General features: G+C 58.4%; 1 protein-coding gene across 1 annotated transcript in view; it reads left to right on the top strand.

Moving 5' to 3' along the window:
- Positions 1–21,654, top strand: part of PNPLA7 (patatin like phospholipase domain containing 7) — an 87,603-nt gene that overhangs the window by 56,603 nt on the left and 9,346 nt on the right. Inside the window, 4 exon segments of the mRNA XM_062207170.1 lie at positions 9,973–10,122; positions 19,019–19,082; positions 19,297–19,352; positions 19,355–19,464. Coding sequence (XP_062063154.1) covers positions 9,973–10,122; positions 19,019–19,082; positions 19,297–19,352; positions 19,355–19,464 — 380 coding nt within the window.

Here is a 21,654-nt window from a genome sequence, read left to right on the forward strand (position 1 = left end):
ACCTGATGGGGTGTGCTGGTGGCCTCTTTCAGAGCCCTCTGGGCTGGGCTGACCCCGCAGGTGAGGGACTGTTGCAGGCGTAGTAACAGCACAGAGGCTGTGTTGGTTCCAGTAAGGATTTTATTATGCAGTGTGGAATCGCACATTTTAATTGACACAACACACTGGACACACTGACCACCCAAGGTTCCCACGGTACCTCCAGGGCTCCTCACAATGTGTCAGCCACAGAGGGCGGATTCTCACAGCATCCGCACGGGTGGTGCCTCTGGGCCGAAAGACGAGGTCTCCAAGGACGAGTAGAGCCTTGGTGTCAGGCAAGGAGGGCTTCAACATCAGGCAAGCTCAGGGCCTCGGCGTCGGGCAAGCAGGCCTTGGTGTCGGTGAGCTCAGGGCCTCCGCGTCGGGCAAGCAGGCCTTGGTGTCGGTGAGCTCAGGGCCTCGGCATCGGGCAAGCAGGCCTTGGTGTCGGTGATCTCAGGGCCTTGGCATTGGGCAAGCAGGCCTTGGTGTCGGTGAGCTCAGGGCCTCGGTGTCAGGTGAGCCCAGGGCCTCGGGGTTGGGCAGGCAGGCCTTGGCGTCAGGTGAGCTCAGGGCCTTGGAGTCTGGTGAGCCCAGGGCCTTGGTGTTGGGTGAGCTCAGGGCCTTGGAGTCTGGTGAGCCCAGGGCCTTGGAGTCTGGTGAGCCCAGGGCCTCGGCATCAGGTGAGCTCAGGGCCTTGGAGTCTGGTGAGCCCAGGGCCTTGGTGTTGGGTGAGCTCAGGGCCTTGGAGTCTGGTGAGCCCAGGGCCTTGGAGTCTGGTGAGCCCAGGGCCTTGGTGTTGGGTGAGCTCAGGGCCTTGGAGTCTGGTGAGCCCAGGGCCTTGGAGTCTGGTGAGCCCAGGGCCTCGGCATCAGGTGAGCTCAGGGCCTTGGAGTCTGGTGAGCCCAGGGCCTTGGTGTTGGGTGAGCTCAGGGCCTTGGAGTCTGGTGAGCCCAGGGCCTTGGAGTCTGGTGAGCCCAGGGCCTTGGTGTTGGGTGAGCTCAGGGCCTTGGAGTCTGGTGAGCCCAGGGCCTTGGTGTTGGGTGAGCTCAGGGCCTTGGAGTCTGGTGAGCCCAGGGCCTTGGCATCAGGTCAGGGCCTTGGAGTCTGGTGAGCCCAGGGCCTCGGCGTCAGGTGAGCCCAGGGCCTTGGAGTCTGGTGAGCCCAGGGCCTTGGTGTTGGGTGAGCTCAGGGCCTTGGAGTCTGGTGAGCCCAGGGCCTTGGTGTTGGGTGAGCTCAGGGCCTTGGAGTCTGGTGAGCCCAGGGCCTCGGCGTCAGGTGAGCCCAGGGCCTTGGAGTCTGGTGAGCCCAGGGCCTCGGCATCAGGTGAGCTCAGGGCCTTGGAGTCTGGTGAGCCCAGGGCCTTGGTGTTGGGTGAGCTCAAAGCCTTGTCGTTGGGGAACTCAGGCCTCGGCATCGGGCAGGCACAGGGCGGGCGGGGAGAACTCCATTGCAGGAAGGTCTGAGTGTGGTGGGTGAACCCGGAGCTCTCGCCCTGCCACTCTCAGGAAAGTCTGCTCAGGGAGTCTCCCTGGGCCTCGTCAGCCTGCAGTTTGTGTTCACATTTGGTGGTCAGGGTAGGGCCGAGGGGGTCCCAGGAGGTCCTCGCAGATCCCCTGTAGGCAGCCGCTGCTGGGGGAGCTGTTTAGTTTCCGTCCTCACAGGCCCCTTTGTCTTCTTTGCCTCAGCCTCTTGATCTCGATTGTGGAGACCTGGACGGTCAGTTCCAGCAGCCCCAGGGTGGGCAGTCGGCTCCAAGTCCAGCTTTTGGGCTGTGCTGGGCTATGGACTGAGCTCAGAGGACAGCAGTGCCCTGAGCTGAGGCAGGGTCTGTGCTGGTGTAAACGCAAGGGCTTTCTCAGAGCCTTTCCGGAAGGCAGGGGATTGTGGTGTCCTTGAGTGACCCCTGAGTTTTGCTCCAGTTTGTGGCCTTTTCCCTGCTGCTCGTGTCCTCCTTAGGATCGCGGCTCCAGAACGGGTCATTGGCTGCGTCTCGTGCACCCTGTGATCCCAGCTGGGTTCGGCCTCAGGAACAGCCTGGAGCCTGGCTGGCCGTCCCCGTGACTGCCGTTCCCCTGTTCTCTGCTGCCTGTGTCCCAGGCTTTCCAGGGCTACAGCCTTTTCTCCCACAAGGAGGACACTTAGGACAGCCGGGCGTCCCGAGGGGTCGGTGGGCTTGGAGGTTTCCTGTAATCCAGAGGTGAGGGGGACAGAAAGGGTGACCAGGTTGTCCCCATTTGCACTGAGCTAGGGCTAGAGGGACCTGGACATGTCTGTGGCAGTGTCCAGGGAGGCTGCGTGTGAACGGACAGGAGCCTGGCAAAGCCCACGGCAGACACAGCGAGGAGGAGGGGATTGTGGGACAGGGCAGACTGGAAGCCGGTGGCACAGGTGTCCACTGGAGGACAGAGGGACATGCACGTGACAGCCAATGTCCTTGCAGAATGCTGCATGGCCCAGGTGACAGTGTGGGTGTTGTGGTCCCTGTCACCTTCTTCTTGGGTCTCAGTATGGAACCCCTGGTCCCTCTCTTGTCCTGTGCAGGAGCCTGAAAACCACAGCTCCACACCCGGGACGGTGTCCCCACAGTGGCCCTGGCTTCAGATGGGTGTCTCCACCCTCATTATCCCATTCCTCAGGGTGACCGCTGGGGCTCCCCTGAGCCTGAGCCTGGCTTGGCTCTGGGGTGCAGCCCTGGCTCTCGCTCTCCCTGACCTTGGGAACGAGGTGCAAACAGAGGTGGGATGATGGGGTGTCCGTCTGTCAGTTCCTTTGTGGCTGCCAGTTTGATTTTACCCTTTGTATCTGGGGGCAGAGACCCCAGCACCAGGCCTTGTGTCTCTCTGGTGTCAGGAACCCAGCGGTGAAGCTGGAGCTGGGCATCCACAGCAGAGCTGCGATCCGTGGCCGAGGAGGGGGTTGCGGGGGTGGGCGGAGCCTGACAGGTCGGCTTTTCCCCTCCTGGGCCGAGGAGCTCCAGGCACAGGGCACAGGGAATGGGAGTGGGCGTGCCAGTGTCTGGGAGGGTTGGTCCTGGAGTTCTGGGATCTGGGAGCCGCCTCCTTTTTTGTCCTTTCATGGTTCCTCCACCCAGGAGGGTGACTTCCCGTGGAAATGAGACGACAGGGAGGCCGGGGTCTGTTGTGGGCTCATTGGCAGACATCTTGGATCTCACCTGTGCGAAGCAGCGGGGCGTGGGCAGGACGTCTGCTCAGGGGGCGCCTGTTCTGGGTGGGGCAGGGGCCTCGCTGGCTTGTGCAGGCTTTGCCCTGGGTGGCATTTCTTACGGAAAGCCTGGAGTGGGGTCATGTTTTAGTCATTCTTCTGACAGTCTTTATCGTTTAATCACATGTTTGTGGCATCCACAGTCAATGTAATTATCTCGTTAGCAGTTTTGCCTGCTATTTTTTTTTTTAAAGATTTATTTTATTTAGTTGAAAGACAGAGTTACAGAGAGAGGTAGAGACACAGAGAGAGGTCTTCCATCTGCTGGTTCACTCCCCAGATGGCTGCAATGGCCAGAGCTGTGCAGATCCGAAGCCAGGAGCCAGGAGTTTCTTCTGGGTCTCCAATGCGGGTGCAGGGACCCAAGCACTTGGGCCATCCTCCACTGCTATCCCAGGCCATAGCAGAGAGCTGGATCGGAAGAGAAGCAGCCGGGACCAGAACCGGTGCCCATATGGGATGCCGGTGCTTCAGGCCAGGGATTTAACCTGCTGCACCACAGCGCTGGCCCCTTGTTGTTTATTTTTGAGAAAGCTTTATGTATGTATGTTTGTATGTATTTGAAAAGTAGAGTTACAGAGAGAGGGGAGGGAAAAAGAGAGAGAGAGGAGAGAGAGGAGAGAGAGGAGAGAGACACCTCCCATCTGCTGGTTCACTTCCTAAATGGCCGCAACAACTGGCCCAGCCGGGCTGAGGCCAAGAGTCTGAAACTCCGTCTGCGTCTCCCGTGTGGGTGCAGAGGCCCACGTACTTGGCCATCATTTGCTGCCTTCCCAGGTGCATGAGCAGGGAGCTGGCTCAGAAGTGGAGCAGCCGGAACATGAACTGGCACTCATGGGGTGCGGTCATCACAGACAGCAACCCACTGTACCACAGTGCCGACCCCTTGTTTTTTCTGTTCACTTCCCACTTTTAAAAACCTGCTTTCCCCTTTCCTGTTTCCTTTTGAAAACTTGAGTGTTTTTGAGTGTTCCGTGCTGGTTTGTCAGTTGTGGGCCCCATCACATTTCTTCTTAGGGTATTTCCAGTGCTGGCTCCAGGGGCCCTTGTCCATGGTTACCAGCATCGCATGGCTTTACCTGGAGTGGGGAAGCCTCGGCGCCTTTAGGACACTGTGTGCTCAGAGCCCTCACAGCGTCTGTGGCATTCGTGGTTTCTTGCTGGCGTCTCCTTTCCTCCTGCAGAGCCTCCCGCAGCAGCTGTGCCAGCACGGTCTGAGCTCGCCGAGCCGGCGTGCCCTCCACCTCGTCCTGGGGGGCGTTTGCCGGGTGCTGACCTGGGAGGCTCTGTTCCAGGCTGCTCCCTTTGTGTTTAGCTTTAGCACCTGACTTTGAAGAGCCTGGGCAGGAACACCTTCGGGTCATTCTGTGTGCAGTGTGCTCCTTTTCTGTCTGTAGGGTTACAGCTGCTGCCAGATGTGGGGAGCCCTCAGCCGTTAGTACTTCAGATATCTTTGTAGCTGCCCACTCTTTCTTGTGTAAGTTTGAGGGCACAGCACTCGGTCTTTACTGGTGGCCCAGGGCCTCGGGTCCCTGTGCATGTCTCAGTCCTTTTCCCGCCCTGGTGCTGGAGAGCGGGGCCTGCAGGTCCGCTTCAGATACACTAATTCCACCCCTGACCCTGTTTTCGCGCTGGTTGTTGGATCTTGGTTCTTATCAATAACTTCTGTCTCTTCCCCGAGACTCCTGTCTTGGGTTTGTTTCAGCAGTATTCGTGATTGCTGGTCTGGGGCGATGACACCGTCCTTGTCAAATATGTCGTTTTGTCTGTCTGTTACGTAACACGCTCCAAACTGGCTGGCAGGGTTGCTGTGGAAGCCCTAGCGCTGGGTCCGAGCTCTGACATACGGCTGGCGCTGGGTGCTGGCAGAGAGCTGCTCCAGGAGCATAAAGGCTCCTACAGACGGGGCTTAGAGGGCCGTGTTTCCTGTGTATCGAGGTCCCTGGTGGCTTTGGTTGGCCGGTGCTGTTACCGAAGTCCTCGTCTTCACAGAAGGAAGAATTCAGACACAAGACAGAGCAGTGGTGAGCGAGATAGCGAGGTTTAAGGAGGAGAATTCACCTGCAGGAAAGCACTGAGGGCCCAGTCTGCGTCCCCGAGCTTTTAGGGGTGTGGGTATGGGCCCTCCGCCTCCTCTCTGGGCTATGGCTGGGGGAGGGCTTCCTGGGCGTGGCATTGCTGAAGCTCCTCCCAGAACGTCATGGTGCAAGCCTCCCCTGAGCTGCCCCCAGGAGAGCCTGGCTCCCACCTAACCAGGTTGTGGGCAGGGGCGAGACCTGCTGTGCCAGTGCTGGCCTGCTCCGTTCCATCACACCAGAATTCTTTTCCTGTAACAATTCCCATTGTCTTCAGCCCCTCACACGTAGGTTGTGTCTACAGAGCCACCTGCACAGCAATGTCTTGTTCTTTTGAGGACTGTGAAGATGGCAGAATGGGCTGTGCTCAGCCAGGTGGTGGTGACCTGCTTGGGGCATGAGGTTCCTGGAAAGATCCCCTTTACACCTGACCAGCAGCTGTGCCCTGTGGGTGGTGAGGGACCCAGGGCCTGAGCCCAGGGACGCTGTGGGGCTGTGCTGTGCCCTGTGGGCGGTGAGGGGCCCAGGGCCTGAGCCCAGGGACGCTGTGGGGCTGTGCTGTGCCCTGTGGGCGGTGAGGGACCCAGGACCTGAGCCCAGGAACCCTGTTGGGCTGTGCCCTGTGGGTGGTGAGGGACCCAGGACCTGAGCCCAGGGACGCTGTGGGGCTGTGCTGTGCCCTGTGGGCGGTGAGGGGCCCAGGGCCTGAGCCCAGGGACGCTGTGGGGCTGTGCTGTGCCCTGTGGGCGGTGAGGGACCCAGGACCTGAGCCCAGGAACCCTGTTGGGCTGTGCCCTGTGGGCGGTGAGGGACCCAGGACCTGAGCCCAGGGATGCTGTGGGGCTGTGCTGTGCCCTGTGGGCGGTGAGGGACCCAGGACCTGAGCCCAAGAACCCTGTTGGGCTGTGCCCTGTGGGCGGTGAGGGACCCAGGGCCTGAGCCCAGGGACGCTGTGGGGCTGTGCTGTGCCCTGTGGGCGGTGAGGGACCCAGGGCCTGAGCCCAAGAACCCTGTTGGGCTGTGCCCTGTGGGCGGTGAGGGACCCAGGGCCTGAGCCCAGGAACCCTGTTGGGCTGTGCCCTGTGGGCGGTGAGGGGCCCAGGGCCTGAGGCCAGGGACGCTGTGGGGCTGTGCTGTGCCCTGTGGGCGGTGAGGGACCCAGGGCCTGAGCCCAGGGATGCTGTGGGGCTGTGCCCTGTGGGCGGTGAGGGGCCCAGGACCTGAGCCCAGGGACGCTGTGGGGTTGTGCTGTGCCCTGTGGGCGGTGAGGGACCCAGGGCCTGAGCCCAGGGACGCTGTGGGGCTGTGCTGTGCCCTGTGGGCGGTGAGGGGCCCAGGGCCTGAGGCCAGGGACGCTGTGGGGCTGTGCTGTGCCCTGTGGGCGGTGAGGGGCCCAGGGCCTGAGGCCAGGGACGCTGTGGGGCTGTGCTGTGCCCTGTGGGCGGTGAGGGACCCAGGGCCTGAGGCCAGGGACGCTGTGGGGCTGTGCTGTGCCCTGTGGGCGGTGAGGGACCCAGGGCCTGAGCCCAGGGACGCTGTGGGGCTGTGCTGTGCCCTGTGGGCGGTGAGGGGCCCAGGGCCTGAGCCCAGGGACGCTGTGGGGCTGTGCTGTGCCCTGTGGGCGGTGAGGGGCCCAGGGCCTGAGCCCAGGGACGCTGTGGGGCTGTGCTGTGCCCTGTGGGCGGTGAGGGGCCCAGGGCCTGAGCCCAGGGACGCTGTGGGGCTGTGCTGTGCCCTGTGGGCGGTGAGGGGCCCAGGGCCTGAGCCCAGGGACGCTGTGGGGCTGTGCTTGCTGTCCTCTATTCAGTGAGGGAGGGGCCCGGACTCCTCGGTGGTGGCCAGTGTCTGCAGCTTCTCCTCTTGTTCTCTCAGGGTTTTCTTTGTTCTCAGTGTGCGTGGTAATTTTGGATCGCAATCTGGAACTTGGATATTATGTTCTGCGGCTCTGATTCTCTGTAAATCTTCCTCAGCCAGGGTGCTGGGTCTGCTGGCTTCTGCGCGAGAGCCTCTCTCTGGCCAGGCCTGGCGTCCTGCCTGAACCAGGCCCCCGCTGCAGGTTTATGGAGTTCCTCTTTCTTTCTCTGCCTCCAGTGTCGGGAGGCCCGTTTCCTGGCCTTTGCTTCATGCTGGTTACCTTGGAGGCAGTAGCCCTCACTGCGGGGGTGGGGGACAGCCCTGTGGCCAGGAGGAGGCTCTGCTTCTATGTGTTACAGAATGAGGTTCCCGGAGCCGGGGGTCCAGAGCCACCCTCGGTCTCTTAGAAGCAGTGGGAGGTGGGTGCTCGCTCCCCCTCCTTCCTGCAGACCCGGAGCTGCACAGGGGCTCTTCTTAAGGCAAGACGGAGTCTGCAATGCGGCGGAAGAAGCTCCCTGACACGGGAGATCCCTGGGCAGGATGAGTGGGAGGAGCCAGAGCCAGGGCTCTGGCGGGCTGAGGTGGGCGGGGTTCTTTGTCTCTTTCTACACAGGGGCACCTTTGTTTTTAAGTTTGCTTCATTGATTCTTACTTGGATATGATTCCTCCTCTCACCGGGGGCTCAGTGTGTCCCCCCATCAGCAGCAGTGCTTGGAGATGTCCAGGGCTGGCCTCTGGAAGAGGAGAGGACACCCTGGCCCCTGGGAGATGCCTTGGGCACCACACCCATGGCAGGGGCAGGTGGCCCTCTGAGCAGTGTGGCTCTGGGCTCTGCAGAGGGTGCTGCGGGCTTGGTCTGCACAGCACCCATCCTTCCACTTTCAGGGAAACACTTGCTGGGCTGTGCTCAGAGCCAGGCAGGGGAGCATCAATCCCCAGAGCTGAGGGTTGAGTCTGGCAGGGCTGGGAGGAGCAGAGTCGGGGCCTGAGACCCGTGAGGGCCCAGCTGGAGCTGCAGCACGAGAGGAAGTTGCCAGGCCGGAGCCACCAGGGCTCTCAAGGACCACAGACAGGCCGAGGTTGCCGATGTTGGGTGTTCCTGATGGGTGGGGGCGCTGGAGGCCTGGAGCAGGTGGGGCCCTGTCCAGGCTCATTGTTGGCCACTGTGTGCTTGGGAGGATGGCTACAGAAACCTAGAGGCTGGACAGACTGGCAGTGAGTGTGGATGGCGAGAAGGACGTGGCTCAGGGAGCTCCTGGCAGTCGGGCAGAGAAGACTGGGGGAGCCGAGTCCCAGCATCCTGCGTCTTGAATGTTGAGTTGAGACACTTGGGCCTCGTCTGCAGTTCTGGACACTTTCGCTTTGGAAGGGTTTAAATGTTTATTTAATAATGGAGATATATCTATAAACTTTTCTTTAGGTTTTTTTATTCACAGAGTTAGCGATGTTTCTTTTTTAAATTATTCATTCATTGATTCATTCATTCATACTTATTTGAAGGGCAGAGACAGACAGACAGACAGACAGAGATCTTCCATCTGCTGGTTCACTGCTCACCACACAAGACGGCCAGGGCTGGGCTGGTCCAAAGCCAGGAGCCAGGCACTGCATGCACCCCTGTGGGTGGCAGAGGCCCAAGCACTCGAGCCATCACTGCTGCCTCCCAGCTGTGCGTTAGCAGGAAGCCGAGATTGGAGGCAGAGCTAGAGTTTGAACCTTGAACCTGGGCATTCCAGGATGGCATGCAGGTGTTCCGAGTGGTGCCTTCACCGACATCTGTCTTGTCAGTCGCCGAGGGTGTGCTTGTTCCTTGCGATGGCTCTGTGGTCACTCACGGCACCGTCTTCCCCAAGAACAGGCACCTGCGCTGTGTCTGACTTGCCAGCCATGGTGTGCAGCAGGTCACTGGGTCCAGAGCCCTGGTCTGACTCACTCCCTCCTCGCTGGCCCTCAGCTCCTTTCACCTGCCCCCTGCCCCCCTCTGACTTCTGTGTCAGGTGGGGGGTGGACCAGCATCCAGCCAGAGCAGGAACTCCAAGTCTGGTGGTTTTTGGAAACTGGCTTCGCAGGAGTGAGAAGAACAGATCAGGAGTACAGCTCTCGGGGGGTACGGGCCACAGCACGGTGCCACACTGGTGCCACACTGATGGCCTGAGGGGAGGAGACAGCAGAGGAGTGTGGTCGCAGGATGGAGGGGTGGGAGCAGGGAGGGGCCCACAGCTCGCTCAGGTCAGCACCTCCCTGAAAGCAGGAGATGCCTCTTGCCAGCGAGTGGCTTTGTCCCTGGAAGTAGAGAGTGCTGGCAGAGGCTGGGGAGCGTGCAGGCCCACCTGTCTCCTTGCTGCTGTGTCAGCCCACCTGGTGGCCTGCTGGCCTGAACGAGCCCCTCGTGGGGCCCTTGCAGGCCCGTGGTCCCCTCAGGCTGGCTCTTTTTCCTTCCCAGGCTCAGGGCTGTGGCATCTCTCTGGGAGTTCACTCCTCCCAGCCTGGCTTCCCTGGGTTTCTGGAAGTCCAGTGTAGGTAGAGAAGGGACAATAGACATGTCCCCATCTTCAGAGCACATGTTGGTCCTCCGTCGGGCAGATGCAGGCACTCCCGCACCTTTCTCCACCTCACCTGCTTGCCTTTGGCCAGTGCCAGGCAGTGTCAGTCAGGGTATACGTGGAGTCCATGGTCACCTGCAGCGGGTCCCATGGTTCATCAGGCCCTGCTGTCCACTGTTCTCATCCTGAGCATCTCGGCCACCCACGTCCAAGGCCCAGCCTCCCAGGCTGATGCCCTGTCCTGCACCCCACAGGTCATCAGCTTGGGCTCCATGCCACAGGCAGCAAGTGGGACTCTGGAAGCCTGGCGGGCAACCTGTCCACGGTGGCAGCGATGCCTGTGTCTGAGGATGTGCCCCTCACGGCCTTCGCTCTGGAGCTGAAACATGCCCTCTGTGCCATCGGTAAGTTAGGCCACCCGTGCCCTTGCAGCCCGCCTGTGTCCATCCAGCCCCTCCATGTCCATCCAGCCCACCTGTGTCCATCCTGCCTATCCATGTCTATCCAGCTCACCCATGCACATCCAGCCCACCCATGTCCATCCAACTGGCCTGCACATCCAGTCCACCCCCTGCCCAGCCTACCTAGACCTGTCCAACCTACCCGTGCCCATCCAACCCAACGGGCTCCCAGCACATCCTGGTGGCCCTGTGTGTCTCAGATGGCCTAAGGGGTCAAAGATGAACAGTCCTCATTAGCTACCAGGGCGGGAGCCACCCTCTACTACAGGGCTGAGCTGGGGTAGAAAAGGGCTCTGGACCAACGGCAACCTCCCCTTTGACCCTGAACCAGACTAGAGGACTGGACTCTGGAGCCCTTGCTGTGGGAGGAGCCTGTGGCTGAGGGCGTCAGGTACTCAGGGACCAAGAGCGTTCATGAGCACAGATCCTAGGATCCCTCTTCATTGCACTCACTGACGCCCCCAGACCTCCCTCATCCCCATAGACCCCTCCTCATCCCCATCACAGACCCCGCAGCTGTCCTGCAGTCAGCAGCTATTGTTTTTGTTCAGAAATCGGCTGCCTCGCGGCAGGCTGAGTCCATGGGAAACTCAGTCCATTGGGTTTTTGTCATGGGAATGCTTCAAATTCCTGATTACTGCATAAATTTGAGACTTAAGAACATGAAATTGAACATCCTAGAACTTTTCAGAATTCCCCAAATCAGAAGATGTTCTGGTTTCTTAACACTTCCGTTACAAGTTTTCATGAACTTGCAAGTGGCCATATGATACAATGACATCGGCGTTCCGGGGCGGGTGAGCTGGCTCTCCAAAGGGCATGAATGCCGTGATGTTGAGAGACTGTCAGAAAGCCTTGTCCTGTCTACCTGAGAGAGGTGGCAGAAAACATGAAGCGGATGCCCGAGGAGACTGACGTGAACATCTACGTGTAAGAGCTACTGCCTGCCTTGTCTGATTGTCCCCATCTCAGTCCACCTCACAGATTCCACAAGTAGGCAGTGATGCTGGTCCGTTTGTTCGGTTGTTCCCAGGGACATGGATCAGATGGATTGTTCAGGCTGTTTCTGTGACGTTTGTCATTTCTGAGCAATTCAGAATTGTTCCAGAACATGTTGGTCAGCTTCCTCGGAGGTTCCCAGGGATCCTGGTCAGACTGTTCAGGCTGTGTGGATCCCGGCGGTACTGCCAAGAATGCACAGTGCTCCCAGAGGCGTCGGCAGGTTGTTCAGTCGTTCCTGGTGGTGTCGGTCAGATTGGTTGGAGTCATTCCTGGTCACATTGGCAGATGATCAGATCGTGGTGGGTCCCAGATGTTGGGTTGCTCCAAGTCCTCCCCAGGCGCACGGGTCAGGCTGTGCATCCACCGCATCTATGCATTGTGCTGTGGATGTAAGCGTATTCTCTTCTTAAAAAAGGGTTTTTATGGCCGGCGCCGTGGCTCAACAGGCTAATCCTCCGCCTTGCGGCGCCGGCACACTGGGTTCTAGTCCCGGTCGGGGCACCGATCCTGTCCCGGTTGCCCCTCTTCCAGGCCAGCTCTCTGCTGTGGCCAGGGAGTGCAGTGGAGGATGGCCCAAGTGTTTGGGCTCTGCACCCCATGGGAGACCAGGATAAGCACCTGGCTCCTGCCATCGGAACAGCGCGGTGCACCGGCCGCAGCGCGCTACCGCGGCGGCCATTAGAGGGTGAACCAACGGCAAAGGAAGACCTTTCTCTCTGTCTCTCTCTCTCTCTCTCTCACTGTCCACTCTGCCTGTCAAAAAAAAGAAAAAAAAAAAAAGGGTTTTTACTGGGGCCAGTGTTGTGGTGCAGCGTGTTAAGCTGCTGCCTGCAGGGCTGGCATCTCACATAGGCCCCGGTTTGTGTCCCAGCTGCTCCACTTGCAGTCCAGGTCCCTGCTCATGCACCTGGGAAAGCAGTGGAAGATGGCCCAAGTCCTCGGGCCCCTGCACCCATGTGGGAGACCTAGATGAAGCTCCTGGCTCCTGGCTTCAGCCTGGTCCAGCACTGGCTGTTGCAGTCATTTGGGGGAGTGAACCAGTGGTTGGAAGATCTCTCTCTGTCTCCCCTTCTCTTTCTGTAACTCTGTCATCCCAAGAGTGTGACGGGAACGGAGCCAGCAGAGTGACCTCTGGAGTGGGCCGTCCTTACCCATGGCGTTGCCAAGGATCCGTGGTTTTTTCCATTTGTGTAGAGGATTTCACATTTTAATCACTCAGTCATGGATGTTGGGTAGCTTCCAATTTGGGTGCATCACAAATAAAGCTGCTACAACCATTTTTGTAATGGATTTTAGGATTTTTATGTGTTTTCATTTTGTCTGAAAGAGATCTTCCAGCTACTGGTTTACTCCCCAAATGTCCGCAGCAACCAGGCTGAAGGCAGAGCCTGGGACTCAGTCTGGGTCTCCCACATGGTAGCAGGGACCTCAGTCCGTGAGCCATCGCCTGCCGTCTCGCAGAGTGTACGGTGGCAGGAAGCTGGACTGAGAGCAAAGGAGCCAAGACCTGAACCAGGCAGCGCAGTGTGGGACAGGGGCGTCCCAAACAGTGTCTCAGCCGCTCGCCTGACACGGCACCGTGTAGCCGTGTGTGGATACCCGGCAGCCTGACGAGCGTGGCAGAGATGCTCCGTCGGGAAGGAATCGGCTGAGCAGCGTCCCTGGCGGGCTGCGGCGTGAGTGGCCGGGGCTCCCAGGCCTGGCAGCGTCTGGTGTGGTGGTCACCCTCGAGGTCAGCTGTCCACTTGGTAGCCGTGGCGAACTTCTCCAGCGGATGGTGGTGGTGAGCGTCTGTCCGTGTCCTTTCTTGCCGTCTGTGAATTCTCTGAATGTGCTTTCTGTTTCTTACCACTAAGGTTGGGGGTCTTCTGTGTATCATCAAGCTCCCTGTTTTTCCCAGTAGACTTTATTTTTTTAGAGTAGTTTTAGGTTCACAACAACACTGAGCAGACGGTACAGAGAATTCGTACAGCCGCCTCCTCTGTCAACACCCCCAGGAGAGCGGGGCCTTGTCAGGGTGCTGGGCCTGCTGGACGCACGGTCACCTCCCAGGTGCACAGGACACGCAAGGGACTGCTGTTGTGTCGTCTGCACAAGAAGGACACATGACCACTGCCGCAGTGTGCTGGCCAGCAGTTTCCCGGTGGGCTCTGCCGGTTTGTCCCTCCCTCCCGCGAGCCCCTGCCATCCCTGGCCTTCTGCTGTCTTCATAGTTTCACGTTTTCCAGGATCTCCTGTGGTTGGATTCATACTTGCAGATCAGCCTCTTTGTGTAGGAGCTAACGTCTCCTCTGTGCACATTTCCTGTCAGTGCTGAGTGATGCCCCCTGGCCTGAGGCGGCCATGGTCCCCAGTTCTCCTGAAGGGCCTCTTGGTCCTCCAGGTTTGTGAACAAAGCTGCTGTCTACATCCACACGCAGACCCAGCTCTTTCACTTCTTCGGTTAAATACCAGGGAGTGTGACTGCTGGAAGCTGGGACGAGAACATGCTCAGGTTTGTGGCTGCCCAGCTTCTCGCAAAGTGACTGCTATTCTGCGTCCCCAGCCACAAAGAGCAAGGTTCTCGCTGCCCCACACCCTCGCCAGCACTGGTGGCGTCGGTAACTCGGGCCCTGGCGTGGTGCTAGGTGTGTGGTGCTGTGGTGTGACTGCAGCTTGCGTTTCCCGAATGACACACGACGTGGCACTTCTCCTCCCACTCTGTCCTCCATCATCTCCCTGCTCTGGGGAGGTGGTGTTCAGATCTCTGGCCCAGTTTTCAGTTGGGTTGCTTTCTTGTTGAAGAGCCCTTTGCGTGTTTTGGGTTCAGTCCTCTGTCCTCACGCCTCCTCCCAGGTTCTGCCTTTCCTTCACAGTGTGTCTGGCAAAGCAGAGGCTTTTTTGGGTTTTGTGTTTCAGGCAAGTCCAGCTCGTCCGTCGTCTCCTGCAAGGATTATACGTCCCGTGTCGGATCTGAGAAGCCGTGGCCAGGCCTGAGGTTGTTGAGATGTTTTCCTCTCACCTGTGAGAGTTCTGTAGTTTTTTTCCATTTGGCACCCAGGTGTGAACCGCTTGAGTCTGAACTTGTCAGGGCCCCTGTTCTGCATGTGGCCGTCCAGCGGCTCCAGCACTAGGTGTTGGGAAGGCCGCCCTCTGTCAGCGGTCGGCCAAGCACATCTGTGTTGTGTGTTCCTGGGTGTGGCTTGCTATTTCATTCTTTTCATCCTGTCTTTAGAAAAGCAGAAGTCCTTAATTCTGACCTAAGCAGGTGCTTCAGGTAGTTCCTAGAGGGGGCTGGAGTGACACAGTGTGTTAAGCCTCCAGCCAGCATCCTCTCTCATAGAGTGCTGGGCTGAGTCCCGGCTGCTCTATTGCCAATCCAGCTCCCTGCTAATGGCCTGGGAAAGCAGCGGAAGACGGCCCAGGTGCTTGGGCCCCTGCACCTCGTGGGAGACCCAGATGGAGTTCAGGCTCCCAGATTCTGAATGGCCCAGCCCTAGCTATTGCAGCCATTGGAGAAGCGAACCAGTGGATGGAAGATTTGCTGTGTGTGGGTGTGTATGTCTATCTTTCAAATAAAATAAATAAATAGGAGATGTGAAAATATTTAAAATACAGTCTTGTCTTCCATTCTCCTTCTTTCTTACCTCCCCCTGTGTCGTCTCCAAAGCGGTAGTTTCCAATCTTGAGTGAAGATTCACCCAAGGATCACCTGGAAGATCTCCCCTCCCATCACTCTGCCTTTCAAATACATAAATAAAAATACATCTTCTAAAAGTTCATGGAAAGTGCATTATGAAAAAACTGCATGGATTTCAAACTTTTTGCACTAAAACAGATTTCCATCTGATGGTTCACTCCCCCTGAAATGATGCAGCAGCCACGTCTGAGCCAAGCCAGAGCCGGGAGCCCAGAGCCCAGTTCCGTCTGCCACGTGGGTGGCAGGGCCCCAGCTGCTGGGCCGTCCCTGCTGCCTCGGGGTCATGCACAGCAGGAAGCTGGAATCGAGGCAGAGCCAGCTGCTCTGATGGGGCCTGCAGCCATCCCGTATGGTCTCCCGACCACTGCGCCAATGCCTGCCTGCACACTCAGCTTTTTTTAAAAATTTATTTGACAGGTAGAGTTATAGACAGTGAGAGAGAGAGAGAAAGGTTTTCCTTCCACTGGTTCACTCCCCAAATGGTCACTACAGCCAGCGCTGCACCGATCCAAAGCCAGGAGCCAGGTGCTTCTTCCTGGTCTCCCATGCGGGTGCAGGGGCTCAAGCACTTGGGCCATCCTCCACTGCCCTCCCGGGTCACAGCAGAGAGCTAGACTGGAAGAGGAGCAGCTGGGACTAGAACTGGGCACCCATATGGGATGCTGGCTCCAAAGGCGGAGGATTAACCAAATGAGCCACAGCGCTGGCCCCTACACTCAGCTTTTAATTCCACATCCCATGAACTTTTTCAGGTGCCCCCATAGGCCAATTTATAATTTTTTTCCTTTATGGTTACTACATTTGTGTTTTATTGAAGAAATTTCAATAAAATTTTGAAGTTCTAAAAACTTTATTTTTTTGCCTTTCCTTTTAAATTTACAATCTGGGGCCAGCATTGTGGTGCCTTGGGTTGGGCTGCTACCTGTGACACCAGAAAGGCATATGGGAGTGATGGCTGTAGTCCTGGCTGCTCCATTTCCGATCCAGCTCCCTGCTAATGGCCTGGGAAAGCAGTGGAAGATGACCCAAGTCCTTGGGCCCCTGCACCTGCGTGGAAGACCCAGGGGAAGCTCCTGGCTCCTGGTTTAGGCCTGGCCTAGCTCCCGCTGTTGCAGCCATGTGGGGACTGAATCTGCAGATGGAAGACCTCTCTATCTCTGTCCCTCTCTCTGTAACTTTTCCTCTCAAATAAATAAAAAAAGCTTTTAAAATAAATAAGTAAACTCTCAGTCTACTTGGGACTTATTTTTATTATGGTCCAAGATTTGTTTTCTCTGTGGGGATTTTGCAGAGTGTAGGCAGGCCTGAGTCCCCACCCCCAAGTTACAGGCAGCAGGGACACCAAGAGCCTGGGGTCTGTGCAAGTCAGGCCCCAGAGCTGAGGAAAGCTGCCCACCTTTCAGAGTGAGGGATCTGCCATCCCCTGCTTCCCTCCCCAAATGGCTGCAACAACCAGCCAGCAGCCAGGAGCTCCATTCGGTCTCCCACATGGTGCAGGGGCCCAAGCACTTGGGCCGTCATCTGCTGCTTTCCCAGGTACATCAGCAGGGAGCTGGAATGGCAGCGGAGCAGCCAGGATAAGAACTGGTGCCCATATGGGATGCCGGCGGTGAAGGGGCAACTTAACCCACAGTCCTCACTGGGCAAGAGCCTATGGACCTCCTGTTTCCAGGGGAGCTGGAGCAGAAGTGGATCAGGGGCCAGCACTGTGGTGGCAGGGGAAGCCTTCGTCTGCAGTGCCGGCATCCCATATGGGCACCAGTTCAAGTCCCAGCTGCTCTATTTCTGATCCATCTCCCTGCTATGACTTGGGAAAGCAGCTGAAGATGGCTCAAGTACTTGGGCCCCTGCACCCTCGTGGGAGACATGGAGGAAGTTCCCGGCTCCTGGCTTCGGCCTGGCCCAGCTCCAGCCATTGCAGCCATTTGAGGAATGAACCACCAGACAGAAGATTCTCTCTCTCTCTCTTTTTCTCCCCCCATCCCATATATCTACCTTTAGAATAAATAAATAAATCTTAAAAAAAAAAAAAGAAAGGAAAAGAGAAGTGGAGCAGCCAGGACTTGAACCAGTGCCCATAGGGGATGCCGGCACTGCAGGCGGCAGCTTTATCCACTAGGCCTCAGTGCTGGCCGCCACTACAGTTACTCCTTTTTTTTTCTCTTTTTTTCTTTCTTTTTTTTTTTTTTTTTTTTTTTTTTGACAGAGTGGACAGTCAGAGAGAGAGAGAGAGAGAGACAGAGAGAAAGGCCTTCCTTTTCCGTTGGTTCACTCCCCAATGGCCGCTTGCGTCTGGCACACTGCTGCCGGCGCACCACGCTGATCTGAAGGCAGGAGCCTGGTGCTTCCTCCTGGTCTCCCATGCGGGTGCAGGGCCCAAGCACTTGGGCCATCCTCCACTGCCCTCCCGGGCCACGGCAGAGAGCTGGACTGGAAGAGGAGCAACTGGGACAGAATCCGGCACCCCGACCGGGACTAGAACCCAGGGTGCTGGTGCCACAGGCAGAGGATTAGCCTATTGAGCCACAGTGCCAGCCTACAGTTATTCTTTTTAAAAATTTTTTAAATTTTTATTTATTTGAAAGACAGAGTTACAGAGAGAGGTAGAGCCAGGGGAGAGAGGGCAGGGGGGTCTTCCATTCTGCTGGTTCACTCCCCAAATGACCGCAATGGCCAGAGCTGAGCTGATCCAAAGGCAGGAGCCAGAAGCTTCTTCCGGGTCTCCCACATGGGTGCAGGGGCCCAAGGACTTGGGCCATCTTCCACTGTTTTCCCAGGTCACAGCAGAGGGCTAGATCAGAAGTGGAGCAACCAGGACTCAAACCAGTGCCCATATGGGATGCCAGCGCTGAAGGGCTGGAACTTTAACCCACTGTGCCACAGCGCCGGCCCCTACAGTTATTCTTGAACTTCACTCAAGAGAGTAAAGAACTGAGTTGGCCCAAGGCTACCCAGGGGGCTGCAGGGCTCAGTCACGCTGAGCCCTGTTTCAGGGAGACCAGACTGCGCTGTGCTGCCACTCCCTTGCTGGGGGTCAGCGATGTCCTGGGCTGTTCACCGTTGCTTACGAGCACGTTAGCGGAGTGGGGGTTGTTTTCTGCTGGCACTTTGAAGGTGCTGTTCCCTTTCAGCCAGGCTGGCAGCGAATGTCCAGGCTGCAGCAGGCGTGGGGCAGTGGCCTGGCTAGACGCCTGCTGCAGCCATAGCCCTGGAGCTGGCCACAAGTATTGGAGCTGAGCTGTCTTCTGCCCTTCAGAGGGCAGGACCCCAGTGAGGCATGGAGGCCACCTGCCCAGGACCTGTCCATGCCCTTCTCCTCGCCTCCCTATAAAGGACCTGAGGCAGATCTCCCGGAAGTGAAGGTGGTGAGCACCATGGGACAGGTGGCAGCTGGAGCCTGGGGCACCGCTCTTGCCCCAACTCGAGGCAGCAGAGGCACGTTGAGGGATCCCCGTGAGCCTCAGGCTGCACCTCCCCTTCCTGCAGCCAGACGTGGCCCCCACTGTGTGCTGCTGTGCAGAGCTGACATGAGGTAGAGGATGCCCAGGCTGTGGGCTGCTCCTGCCCGGGCATCCTGTCTCGTGCGGTCACGGCAGGACAGGAGCAGTCCCACCTGTGAGCAGGGGAGTGCAGTCCCCTCAGCCCGCATCTGCGGCCTCGTTCTCCGGTTCCCCGAGTCCCTGCGGGGGCGTTCCAGTGAGCCCCTGCCTCTGTAAGGCGCGTCCTCTCTGGAGGCTGCTGAGATGGGAGAGAGTAATGCCCGTCACTTACTTGTCACTCCTTGGAAAGCTGCTGCACCGTCAAAGGAGCTGCAAGGCTCCACAGCCCTCCCAGCTCACCACGGCCGGTGGCGGGGTGGATGGCCTGTGTGCCACCGGAGTTCCACGGGGCAGCTCCTCCTGAGCCCCCGCTGGCTGTAGCTGGGCTTGGAGGCACAGAGCACAACGCTCAGGGCTCCTGCTGCCCTGGTCAGCCTGAGTCCTCAGCTCTGGGAGGTCCAGAAAGGCTGCCGGGGCCTCCTGGAGGGCAGAGGGAGTGGTCACCTTGGCCCCAGGTGCTTCCCCTGCCTGCCCAGAAGGGCAGAAATGGCTTGGCAGGCACTTCCAGGGGAGCACTGCATAGGGAAGACTTGCTCTTGTCCACCTCACTTGTCCTCAGGTCCAGTGCTGTTGCTGACCAGTGACAACATAAAGCAGCGCCTCGGCTCGGCGGCTCTGGACAGGTATGGTGGTCGAGGCGCCCACTGGTGCTGTGCAGAAGCCAGCCCGGCTGTACCCAGGCATCTGCATGCCCTGCTGTGCTGCGTGTGGGTGGGGTCCCACCAGACCCCCTCCTCTCCTGACTGCCCTGTGGGAGGGGCAGTGCCCCTGAAGACGCAGGACTGGGAGGGCCCCCCGGGAGCCTGCCTCAGAGGCTGAGCGCCCTGTGCCCGGCAGCGTCCACGAGTACCGGCTGTCCAGCTGGCTGGGCCAGCAGGAGGACATCCACCGGATCGGCTGTACCAGGCGGACAGCACGCTTACACCCTGGACCCAGCGCTGCATCCGGCAAGCCGACTGCATCCTCATCGTGGGCCTGGGCAAGCAGGAGCCTCTGCTGGGCGAGGTGAGCTGGGGGCCTGGGCCACTCTTCCTCTGGACCCCCTGCTCCTCCGAGAGGACGGGCAACGAGCTTCGGGAGCGCGGCGCTGTGCCCCCTGCCAGGTGTTCGCACAAAGCCTCTGTCCTTGGTGGCCTCTCGTGGACTCGGAGCCCTGGTTTATTTTTGTACTTTTTACAGCCTGTGTGTCAAGCACCCTTTTCTGGGCTTCAAGTTTTATAACAATGCCCTATTTTTAAAACTCATTTAGTTGTTTGAGAGACAGAGTTCCCATCCACTCGTTCACTCTCCAAATGCTCATTGCAGGAGCTGGGAGCTCAGTCCAGGTCTCCAAGAGCCCGGTCAAGTAGACCGTCACCATTGTCGCCCGAGGTTCACTCCGGCAGGAAGCTGGAATTGGGAGCTGGAGGGGCTGGCACTGTGGCGTGGCAGGCTAAGCCTCTGTCTGCAGCACCGGCAGCCCATGTGGGCACTATTTCGAGACCCACCTGCTCCAGTTCTAATCCAGCTCGCTGCTCATGCACCTGGGAAAGCAGTGGAAGATGGCGTGAGTGCTTGAGCCCCTGCACCCAGGTGGGACACCTGGAAGAAACTGCAGGCTCCTAGCTTCAGTCTGGCCCAACCCTGGCTGTTGGGGCCATTTGGGGAGTGAACCAGCAAATGGAAGACATCTCTCTCTGTCTCACCTCATCTCTCTGTAACTGCTTTACAAGTAAATAAAAAATAGGCCGGCGCCATGGCTCACTAGGCTAATCCTCTGCCTGCGGCGCCAGCACCCCAAGTTCTAGTTCCGGTTGGGGTGCCGGGTACTAGTCCTGGTTGCTCCTCTTCCAGTCCAGCTCTCATCTGTGGCCTGGGAGGGCAGCAGAGGATGGCCCAAGTGCTTGGGTCCCTGCGCCCACATAGGAGACCAGGAGGAAGTACCCAGCTTCTGGCTTCGGATCGGCGTGGCGTGCTGGCTGTAGCGGCCATTAGGGGAGTGAACCAATGGAAGGAAGACCTTTCTCTCTGTCTCCTCTCACTGTCTAAATCTGCCTGGCCAAAAGTAAATAAATAAATAAATAAATAAATCTTATTTTTTTTTTTAAAGGAGCTGGAGCCAGGAATTGAACCCAGGCACTGTCCACTCCTAATAATGCCCTATTTCATTTAATGTTTACTTGTTTAGTTTTCATCTGTTTGAAAGCAGAGCGAGAGGGAGAGAGAGAGAAAAAGAGAGGTATCTCCCATCCATTGGTTCACTCCCTGAACGCACACAACAGCCAAGGCTGGGCCAGGTCAGGCTGAAACCAGGAGCCTGGAACTCCATCGGGGTCTCCTCCATCGAGGTCTCCTCCATCGGGGTCTCCTCCGTCGGGGTCTCCTCCGTCGAGGTCTCCTCCATCGAGGTCTCCTCCATCGGGGTCTCCTCCGTCGAGGTCTCCTCCATCGGGGTCTCCTCCATCGGGGTCTCCTCCGTTGGGGTCTCCCTAGGGGTAGCAGGGACCCAGTACTTGAGCGTCACCTGCTGCCTCCTAGGGTGCATTAGCAGGAAGCTGGGTCAGAAGTGGAGCAGCCGGGACGTGAACCTGCGCTCCCATCCAGGGTGCGGGAGTCCTGCTCCACCACGCCTGCCCCCACGTTGCCCTATTTCACGTGGCTGTAAAATGTTCTTTTTCCCTCCTCCATGTCGTTTCCTCATGTTTAAGGCTGCTGAGTTTGTGAGCTTTTGCTGTTTCAGGTGGCGAGCTGTGTACATGGTGCCTTTGGGCACCTACCTGCCAGGGCCACTGCTTCAGAGGGGGCAGAAGTCACCAGAATGCTTTCCCCACTGCGTTTGAATTGTCCCTTGCTGCGTGGCTACCAGGGAGGCCATGGGCCTACAGCCTTCCCGGCGTGGCACCCTAGTCCTGTTCACCCTCAAGTTTGCTTTCCCAGCTCCCTCTGCTCCCTGCTCTGCCTCCTCACACACCTCTGCCTGCCTGTCTAATCCTGGGGCAGCTAAAAATTGCTCCTCTCTGATGTGTGTTCCTGTTGTGCAGGGTGATGCTGCCTTCTCAGGGTAAGTGTGCGTGTGTGTTCCTGGGGCCGCACTACAGCAGCAGAGAGAGGAGGCCTCTCTCGCCCCCAGCTCCCACGCAGAGCGCAGTTGTCTGCTCTCAGGCCCTCTGTCCCGCCTGGGCCTGGGCCTGGGCCTGGGCCACTGACCCTAGGTCT

The sequence above is a fragment of the Lepus europaeus genome, chromosome 12 (assembly GCF_033115175.1).
Source record: "Lepus europaeus isolate LE1 chromosome 12, mLepTim1.pri, whole genome shotgun sequence".
Taxonomy (NCBI): Eukaryota; Metazoa; Chordata; class Mammalia; order Lagomorpha; family Leporidae; genus Lepus; species Lepus europaeus.